Source organism: Triplophysa rosa, linkage group LG23 (assembly GCF_024868665.1).
Source record: "Triplophysa rosa linkage group LG23, Trosa_1v2, whole genome shotgun sequence".
Taxonomy (NCBI): domain Eukaryota; kingdom Metazoa; phylum Chordata; class Actinopteri; order Cypriniformes; family Nemacheilidae; genus Triplophysa; species Triplophysa rosa.
The window spans coordinates 32,501-42,561 of NC_079912.1; the positions used below are offsets into that span (position 1 = coordinate 32,501).

The 10,061-nt window shown below is 47.7% G+C and overlaps 2 protein-coding genes across 4 annotated transcripts in view; both read left to right on the forward strand.

The window, feature by feature from the left end:
- The window catches only part of LOC130546919 (nebulette-like), a 38,259-nt gene extending 32,440 nt beyond the window's left edge, over nt 1-5,819 (forward strand). For both annotated transcript variants that reach the window (XM_057322462.1, XM_057322463.1), the window contains one exon: nt 4,107-5,819. In XM_057322462.1, the coding sequence (XP_057178445.1) occupies nt 4,107-4,283 (177 nt within the window). In that variant the 3' untranslated portion in view covers nt 4,284-5,819. The remainder of the gene's footprint in view (nt 1-4,106) is intronic.
- Nucleotides 5,820-5,948: 129 nt separating this feature from the next.
- On the forward strand, nt 5,949-9,781 carry ssr1 (signal sequence receptor, alpha). 2 transcript variants are annotated; one of them, XM_057322464.1, is made up of 9 exons: nt 5,949-6,136; nt 6,884-7,011; nt 7,086-7,182; nt 7,292-7,554; nt 7,638-7,714; nt 8,203-8,281; nt 8,455-8,545; nt 8,804-8,818; nt 8,941-9,781. In XM_057322464.1, exons 1-9 carry the CDS (start codon nt 6,070-6,072, stop codon nt 9,006-9,008), a joined length of 885 nt encoding a protein of 294 aa, XP_057178447.1. In that variant the 5' UTR covers nt 5,949-6,069; the 3' UTR covers nt 9,009-9,781. The 2 variants fall into 2 exon arrangements, with proteins under 2 accessions (XP_057178447.1, XP_057178448.1); XM_057322465.1 differs by lacking the exon at nt 8,804-8,818.
- Nucleotides 9,782-10,061: the final 280 nt, after the last annotated feature.

Sequence of the window (10,061 nt, forward strand, 5' to 3'; positions counted from 1 at the left end):
ATGGGTGGTGTCCAGGGAGGCGAAGGGGTCTACCTGAGCCCGCCCTGACTGTCCCAAATGAGCTGGCTATGCGGGGGTAAAGTCGCCACTCTCCGCGAGGCGTAACTGACGAGAGAGCACATCGGCTGTCTGGTTCAGGTCACCTGGGATATGTGTGGCCCTGCGGACTCCACAGGAGGAGGCGTCGGGCGAGTCGTGTTAGCTGCCATAAGCGAACGCCACCCTGGCGGTAAAACACGCTACGGCAGTTGTGCAGTCCGACCGGACCAGCACATGCTCGTTCTGCACAAGAGGTTGTAACCCCTTCAGTGTGGGTAGCACATCCAACAACTCTAGGCAATTGAATGCCTGCGCAGGCGGGGGCCCGTCCATCGCCCTGACACTGCGTGCCCGTTGCACACGGCACCCCAACCCTGCAGGGAGGCGTCTGTCGACCCTGACGCGTCTCGCCTGCCCGAGAGGGACCCCCGTCCGTATAAAAGGTCATTGAAGACCAAGGGGTTAGGGTGCGTCGGCAGAAAAGCGTAATCACCATCCGCCTGCTGCCGGTGTGCCACGCTCTCCAGGGAACTCGACTCTGTAGCCAGTATTGGAGCGGTCTCATGAGCATCAACCTGAGGGGTATCACCACCGTCGAGGATGCCATGTACCCAGGAGCCTCCTCCCGCTGACTGCTTGAAAATTCCAGGCAGTACAACACTGACTGAGCGCAATCGCGCTGTAATGGAGACAGAGTTGAGTTCCATACCAAAAAAGAGTATGCTCTGCACAGAGGAGAGCTTCCTCCTTTTCGGTTGACCTGTGGTCCCAATTGATCTAGGTGCCGAAGCACTAGGTCCCTGTGTGTACATAACAGATCTCACGAGTGTGTCAAAAGAGCCAGTCGTCGAGATAGTTTAGTACCCGCACACGGGCAGCTTCCACGATCTTCGTGAAGACTCGTGGGGACAGGGACAGACCGAAGGGGAGGACTCTGTACTAATATGCCTGACCCTCGAAAGCGAACCGTAGGAACGGGCGATGACGAGGGAGAAGAGACATGAGAGTAAGCGTCCTTCAGGTCGATTGCCATGAATCCATCTTGACATCTGATAGATGCCAGGATGCGCTTCTGCGTGAGCATCCTGAACGGCAGCTTGAGTAGGTGCCTGTTCAGGGTACGCAGATCTAGCGACCCTTGCTCTTTTGGGGACGATGAAGTACGGGCTGTAAAACCCGTTGAACATCTCGGCTAGAGGGACGAGCACGATCGCTTCCTCACCAGAGGGGTGGCGACCTCGGCCCGAAGCACGGGGCATCCTTGCCTCTGCTGAGGTTAAGAGGATGCCCCGAAACTTGGGCGGGCGTCCGGGGAGTGGATCGCGTAGCCGAGACGGACCGTATCCCGAAGTCACCGTGACGGTTTGGGAAGCTCTTGTCAGGCTCCCAGGGACCGACAGGGAGGCTAGGGGTACGTTCTGCTTCATCGACCTCCCGGGGGTGGTTCGATGGCTGGCAGTACGGATCCCTCGCCGTGGGGGGGGGACCCCCGGGGAGGAGATCGGCTCTGCAGTTTTACCTGTCTGGCGAAGATGTAGCACAACGCACCATCGAATGAGAGTGCTTGGGCTGATGATTATCCTCGACATTGGGTCTCGCCGCAACGTCGAGTTGCCGAACACCGTCGTGCAGAGGGTGAGAGCGGCTGTGATAATACCCAGACGATATGTGGCACAAAGCACCGTCGATTGAGAGTGCTTAGGCTGCTGATTATCCTCGACATTGGGTCTTGCCGCAATGTCGAGTTGCCGAACACCGTCGTGTAGAGGGTGAGAGCGGCTGTGATAATACCCAGACGATATGTGGCACAAAGCACCGTCGATTGAGAGTGCTTAGGCTGCTGATTATCCTCGACATTGGGTCTCGCCGTGACGCAACGTCGAGTTGCCGAACACCGTCGTGTAGAGGGTGAGAGCGGCTGTGATAAACGCCCAGAGAGGGAGAAAACTTTTAGAAAGGTATTCTCGAACTCCCTGGGGTCTTCCCATGAGGGCCGCATTGGCTTTCGCCGCGGCTGCTGATGGGGTGGTGGTCTCCTCTTCGATGTCTCGAAGAGGACCAGGGCTGCTGGGAAGCAGACGGTGCATGGGATCTCGGCAGCCAGAGGGCGGTCGAGTCGCGGCTGGGGAGGACATACGTGATATCCTCTGTCTGCTCCCTAACTGTCGAACTCGACAGTATCACCAAACAGCCCCCCCTTCCGAGATGGGTGCATCGAGAAAGCGGACTTTCTCAGAGTTACTCACCTGTGCAAGGTTCAGCCAGAGGTGTCTCTCCTGGACCACAAGTGTGGACATCGCCCGACCCAGGGCCCGCGCGATCACCTTGTTCGCCCGAGAGCGAGGTCGGTGAAGCCGCGGAGTTCCTGCATAAGCGCTGGGTCGGTCTTACCCTCGTGGAGCTCTCTCCGCGCATTGGCCTGCAGGAAGGCCATAGCATGGAGAGAGGGGACAGCTTGGCCCGCAGCAGAGTAAGCTCTCGACACCTCAGATGCCGAAAAGCCTACGTGCTTTGGACGGGAGTCTAGGTCGAGCCCCTGGGGGACATCGACGTATCCTCTAGCTGCCCCACCATCGAGGGAAGAAAGGGTGATGGAACTAGTTGACGTGTACGCGCCGAAGGGGGCGTTCCAGGTCGTACTAGGTTCCTCATGCACTTCCGGGGGAACACGGCACTGAGGGCGAGTGCGGCTTGGAGCCGCTCTCAAGCCCGATGTACCGTGTATCCAGCCGCGAGCGTTGGGAGAGGCAGTGCGGTGCACCGCAACCCAATGCCGGCGGCCCGGGAAAGCATGGCTGACATTTCGACATCCGCTTCTTCCTGATCTCGACCCCCCGAGGGAGGGAGCTTCAAGGAATCGTCGGAGTCTGATGCCAGTAAGTCACCCTCCGATGCTGCAACAGACACCTCATCATCACGTACCGTGTCCGATACGTAATTGAGGAATAAGACGGCGGACCGTCTTATGGGGAACGGTCAGACGAGCAAAGCGAGGTGCGAACGGTCCGCGAGCCAGTGGCTGACGGATTAGCGCTCACAGTAATCCTCATATCACCCTCGCTGCTCGCCGTAGCGGGCGGCAGGGCCGTAGTCCTGCCGTCACGGAACGGGAAGCAGACAAGGTGGTGGCTGAGTCCCGTGGGAACACAGCCACCCGTGACGCAACGTCTGAATCGTCAGCCGCCCGCAGTGCGGGCAGGACGTATCCACAATATCTGCCCCAGCGTACTGGAAGCAGATATCGTGTCCGTCCCCCTCCTCGATGAGTGTGTTGCACCCAAGAGAACAGCGGGACATGCCACGCTGGAGAAATTTGCTCTTTTAGAGAAAAAACTCGAACACTTCTGGAACCGCCGAGACGCCCAGGGGAAGTCGCTGCAGGAAGGGACAGTCCGCTGCACCACGTCGTAGAGCCGGCAGTCTTGTAGCGAAGTCTGTTGATCACGAGCGAAGGCTCCGAAGAACAAAAGGTGAATGAATGAGGCACGCCGTCTCCCTTTTATACCTGGATATCCGGGGGCGGAGTCCAGCATGCAAATTTCATTCGCCAATTTTCATTGGCCTTTTCTAGAGAAGTCGGAAGCGATTGGTTCTCAAGGACGAACCCCATCTGTCGGTTCGACACAACGTCGAGAGACCGACAGAAAGGGAACATCAGTTATCATCAAACCTCTTCATGAGTGCACAGTTCTTTTCTGAAGATCCACATTACTATGTTATTTCTTACTTTTATCTCAACTTGTGTTGTTTCTATTGTTTATTAAACACAAAATAAACACATAACGTGTTAAAAAGCAAAACATAAATAGTGTGTTAATAATGAACACATCTTTTTTGAGATTGTGTCATCTGTAACTTTTACATTTTCTACAATATTTGACTTTTTAATATAAACAGCTCAAACAAGATCATCTGATAACTGATTGATCACCACTGATGTTACAGTCTGACTCTGATCATGCTTCAATAAACTCTTTCCTTAATAGAACAGAACAGAATAGAGATGAATGCTGATGTTTTAGGATGTAACAGTTGTGCGTGTGCGTGTGCGTGTGTGTCCCACACAGAGGGTGTATCGAGCGCTGTACGATTACTCTGCACAAGATCATGATGAAGTTTCATTTCGTGACGGTGACGTGATCATTAACGCTCAGCCCATCGACGAGGGGTGGATGTTTGGAATCGTTCAGCGAACGGGAAGATCCGGCATGCTTCCCGCCAACTACGTGGAATGTTTCAACTGAGAAACGTCGTCCATTGCTGTTCTTCTGTTTGTCTGTCTGTGTTCATCTTTGAAGCACATTACACACGTTCATGTGTTTTTTTACTTCCAGCTTTTGTTCTTCATTAGATTTCTGTCCCTCATCATACTGACACACCACCAAATTTCAGGTCTAAACCGCAATAAGTGCTGATCTTTTTCTGCTCTCAGGATCTGCTGTTATATTTCCAGAGAAGAGGATGTTTTTAATGTTGCCAAGCAAACTCATGCATGTCATGTAACTCGCACTGTTTGTTGTGACATCACAGAAGTGTTTAGTGTTTATTTTAGATTAGATTAGATGAACAAACACAGCTGAAAAGATTCTCTGTGTGACACTGGAACATGAAACATCTAGTGTTTGTGCTCTTTTGTTTCTTTGTGTTATTTTATTGTGTGTGTGTGTACTTTAGAATGTGGATGTACTGTATATGTGATAAATAACACTGTTCTGTTTTCACACATGCACGTGCAAGGTGATATCTTTAACAGTTGGATTCATTTATTCAAATGTTTGCTGTGAAGGACATGCTGACCACAGATCAGGATTAACAGCGTCGATCATGATTTCATCATCTCACTGTTCACATGATGCACAATCTGTCGAGAAGACCTCAGTGTATTTTAATTATTCATTCTTGTCTTAGCATGTAAACATATTCGACAGGTGACTGTTATAACAGACTAAATATATGGGGATTCATATACACTGTGCTCTTGTTTCTAGCTTACACTTTATTAAATAGCATTTATTTAACATTTTATTAAGAATGAACTCATTAACTTGTTTTAAATTCAGCGACATATAAAATATGGCTTCTGTTCCCTTTTAATCACCTGAATGCACACAAGTAAAGTCTGAAAGATGGTGATCAGTATGTGATAAAAGCATCATGGTTGATGAGTTGAAAGTGAATGATCAGCAGGGTTTCAGGTGGAATGCAGATGTTACCGTGTGTACTGGATGCAATTGAAAGTCGATTCTAAAGTTTGGGTTTTTATGGGTTCTGTTGAATTTATTTTGTCACGTCACTGTTTTCTCTGTTAACATGTGAAGTGTTTCACAATGAAAGAAATTAAAAAGCTGTTACCAGCACTCCTATCTATGAACACTACACTGCCGTTCTCTGATCTGATTTGTTCTCCAGTTAAAGCGACACGTGTCTTTGTGTGGGACGTCATACATGCGCATGCGCAGCGTGAGGTGACCCTGAGGGACACGTGTGTTTACGTTCATATCTTCCCGCAGGGGGCGCTGAGCGGCTCATAAAGCCCAATCCACCATTCAACAACATGAATGTCTTTTGTCATATTAGAAGTTTAACATTTATTAGTCCCAAGGATTTGGTGCCTGATATACGTGTTGAAATGTTCCCTTGTAAACAATGATTTATAAAACTCCTCTCGTGTACTGATAGGAATAACAGGTTTACTGCTTTGATTTGTCGCTAAAGAAATGCTCATTTGAACTATGATAATACTGACAAACTTGAATCGTCATTGAATTAGAAAAATTCAGTGGAAGTTAAAAGCAGAATATTGATTATTTAAGTCTAATGTAACGGCCTTTCTTCATGTCAGCGTGCCATTCCAGCGCTTTTCAATTTCAATACACGTGTCCGTGCGTGTGACGTCAGCGGTGTCCCGGATGAGGCGCAAGCGCAGTGCAGGTTTTCCTCTGAGTGGAGTCAGTCAGCGGTTGACGTGCGTTTGAGTCACAGGTTTTTCATTATTTCTCGTCGTTGTTTCATTTGTGTGTGGTTGACGCGATGAGGCTGTTGAGTAAACTGCTTCTGCTGCTCTTGTTGGCGTTTCCAGCGGCGCTTGTCATGAAGGGTGAGTTTACACGACACTTTTCACGCCTGTATGATCAGGCCGCAGGTTTATAAACTCTGTGTATGTGAATGTGATGAGTACTCTGTACTCTGTGTGATCTTTAAACTCGTCAATAATCTCACCTGAAGTCTGATTGTGTAGTGTTTGAACACGTTTAAACATGCTGCGCGTGTGTGTGTGTGTGTGTGTGTGTGTGTGTGTGTGTGTGTGTGTGTGTGTGTGTGTGTGTGTGACGTGTGTGTGTGACGTGTCCTTCTCGCGGCAGCTGTGATTCATTCAAACTCTGATCATATCACATTAATACACACTACACTTGAGTATATCTCACTTTCACTTTAATAAAAGACTTCTGCAGACATCATTTAACTTCTTACTCTTCAGATTTACTCACGAACTCTTTCAAGCCTTTACTCGAACACTTCCACAGACAGCTGAAGTCATGAAGAAATACTTTAGTGTTTACTGTAGCGAACTGGAGTCAAATTGATAGTGAAGTACACTGCAGTTGATCAGTTCACTGTAGTTAACACTGCAGTATTCATTCACTGAATGTATGAGCGTTATTAAATGTGTAGTCTTTACTAATACTATTACTATAGTAAACACTGAAGCATACTACAGTATATTTGTTGGTGCACGCGCACACGTTTATCTCACTTTTAAGCCATGATTGCTTAATAATCCTGATGTAATGATTGAGTATGTAACGGAATCCGAATGTTCTTTTGACATCGTGTGTGTCATCAGGTCCTGTGGTGTCCGCACAGGACGCTACTGAAGAAGAGGAGGCTGTGGATGAAGATGCGGCTGATGATGTGATGGCTGAGGATGAAGATGATGAAGCTGAGGTGGAAGATGACGACAACACTGAGCTAGTAAGACACACAAACTCCTCGTGTGCCACAAACATGAGCAGCTGTTTGTCATGCCGTGACGTTTCTGCTTTCAGACTGAAGAAAAGGAAGAAGAGGAAGAAGAAGGTCTGGTGGGGGAGATGAAGGCTTCACCCAACGCCGACACCACCATCCTCTTCGTCAAAGGAGAAGGTGAATGTGTGACACGAGTGATTCATCTCTCACCTGAAGATCAAACGAAGTTCTTGTTTCTCGTCGTGGTGTGAATATGAATCTTTTGTGTCTTCTTTCTCCATTCCAGATTTTCCTGCCAACAACATCGTGAAGTTTCTGTTGGGATTCACCAACAAAGGTCCGGAAAACTTCATCGTGGACTCTTTGGACGCTTCGTTCCGTTACCCTCAGGACTTCCAGTTCTACATCCAGAACTTCACGGCTCTTCAGCTGGGTACAGTGGTTCCACCTCAGCGTCAGGCCACTTTTGAATATTCCTTCATCCCTGCCGAGCCCATGGGTGGACGTCCCTTCGGTCTGGTCATCAACCTCAACTATAAAGACAGCAGCGTGAGTCAAGCGTCAGAAGACGTGACGATAAATCGCACTCAGGCAAGAGGTTTAATCTGAAGTTTCTCTTCTGTGTGTTTCAGGGTAACGTCTTTCAGGATGCCGTGTTCAACCAGACAGTGACTATCACTGAGAGGGAGGACGGTCTGGACGGAGAGACGTAAGAATGTTTTTACCCCTACAAAATAATACAGAAAGTCTGGAGAACAGAGTCACTAACTCATTCTTGATTATTTATGGTTTTCACATTTGAGCAACAGTATTCAACTTTTGGGCAGTCGTGGCCTAATGGTTAGAGACTCGGACTTGTAACCCAAACGTTGCCGGTCAGAGCCTCAGTACCAGCAGGGATTGTAGGTGGGGGGAGTGAATGATCAGCGCTCTCCTCCACCCTCAATACCACGGCTGAGGTGAGACCCTTGAGCAAGGCACCGTTCCCCCCAACTGCTCCCCGAGCGCCGCAGCAATGGCTGCTCACTGCTCTGGGCGTGTGTTCACGGTGTGTGCGTGTTACTCGCTGCTGTGTGTGTGCACTTAGAATGTGTGCTCTGCATTTAACCTATCCGAGTAAACTCACAGGGATTGTTTTGTAGTCAAACTCTCACTGTTCTCTGATCAGTTGTACTGTGTATGTTCCTCTGTGTGCAGAATCTTCCTGTATGTGTTTTTGTCTGGTCTGAGTCTGCTGGTGATCGTCGGCTTGCATCAGCTACTGGAGTCACGCAAGGTACACGGAGATCACCACACTTTACATGATGTTCCGTTCAGTGCACACGAACAAAGATTGTATTCATGCTCAACAGCAGCTGATTTTCTCTACTGTTTCATGACTCGATTGTGTTTTATACCGTGTCGTGTGTGTGTGTGTGTGTGTGTGTGTGTGTGTGTGCGCGCACGCAGAGGAGGAGACCAGGTAAAGTTGAGATGGGAACCTCTAACCACAATGATGTCGACATGAGCTGGATCCCACAGGAGACACTCAACCAGATCAGTGAGTTTCAGCCAGTCAGCTTTTCTCAATTCATACTTTTGACAGTCACTTGGTTTTTGTTGATGTTTCTGTGGTATCAGAATATAAATGAGGGTCTTTCTGTTTCTGTGAGCTTGTCTAATATCTCTGTCTTCTGCTTGAGACCAATCACAGCTCTGATTCAGTTGGATTTCTGCTGGTTCACTCACTCATTCGCTCTCTCTTTATTTCCTTTCTTCTCTCTCTCTCTCTCTCTCTCTCTCTCTCTCTTATCTTTAGTGGCGAGTCGACGAGGTGAGAGTTTGATTCCTGTCTCTTGTGTTTCTCTGAGCATCTATAGTTCAGACTGGCTCTGTCTGAGAATGGTTCGAGATGTTGTTGTTTTGTGTGTGACTGATGTTGAACTGTCTCGTCAGATAAAGCATCTCCCAGGAGATCTCCACGCAAGAGGACTCAGAAACGCTCCGCCGGATCAGATGAGTGAGAGAAACGCTCATCACTGCTGCTCATCACGCGGCTGCTCTTGTGTTTTCAGAGGAATAACAGATTCTGCTCATCACTGAACACACAGACTGATACACACACACACACACACACACACTGCAGATGGTTTTTTTAGGTAACACACAAGTGAAATGTGCAGGTCAGCTATTAAAGCATCTGTAGTTTTGCTTTATTTTTCAAATGTTGTTTGTCATGTCATTTTGATTCTTTACTCGTGTCTGTTGTTCTGCATGAGCTCATGAATGTGTGGAGGATTCTGGGATTTGGTTTGATCCGCAATGTTTTGTTTTTTGCTTCTAATTGATTCTTTAGTTTTTAAACTTTTTTTCTGCTGACATTTCAGCCGATGAATTGATACTGCCTGATTGATCTTGAACATGGAAAACAATTTGCTTTCATAAGGTGCCTGCTTACCATTAATAGACTTTAAATTCTAGTACTTTCCTCACAGATTGCTCCGCGATTAACACGTATGTATTAGTGTGATTGAGGCGTGCGTGTGTGAAATCTGAGCTTGTGCTGTTGAGAAACTGATGGTGTTTGTGTTTGCTACTTCACTGCACAAACACACACTTTTTCCTGATGTGATTTCTGGACTATAATGCTGATGCTGGGTTTATCACAGCTTCATTTCAGGACGACAGTTTTTCGTTTTTTTGTGTTCGGAACAAATTGAGAACATTTTTCACCGAGCGAGTGCTGTAAGATGTGAAGTTCAAGATATACTTGGACAAATAAACATGAATAAATCTGTTTTTGATTCAAGAGTATTTTTAAAAGTGTGGTTTTATGTGCGATCGTTATGTTTATTACAGTACTGAAGACTAACATCTATAATTACAATAATATTTACATTTATGCATTTGGCAGACACTTTTATACAAAGCGACTTGCATTGCATTTGTTTCTGACTATGTGCCATCCCTGGGATCGAACCCATCACTTTGGCTTTGCTAGTGCCATGCTCTAACCACTGAGCCACAGGAAATAATATAACACATTAAACCTGGTATTAAATAGGCGTAAATTTTAC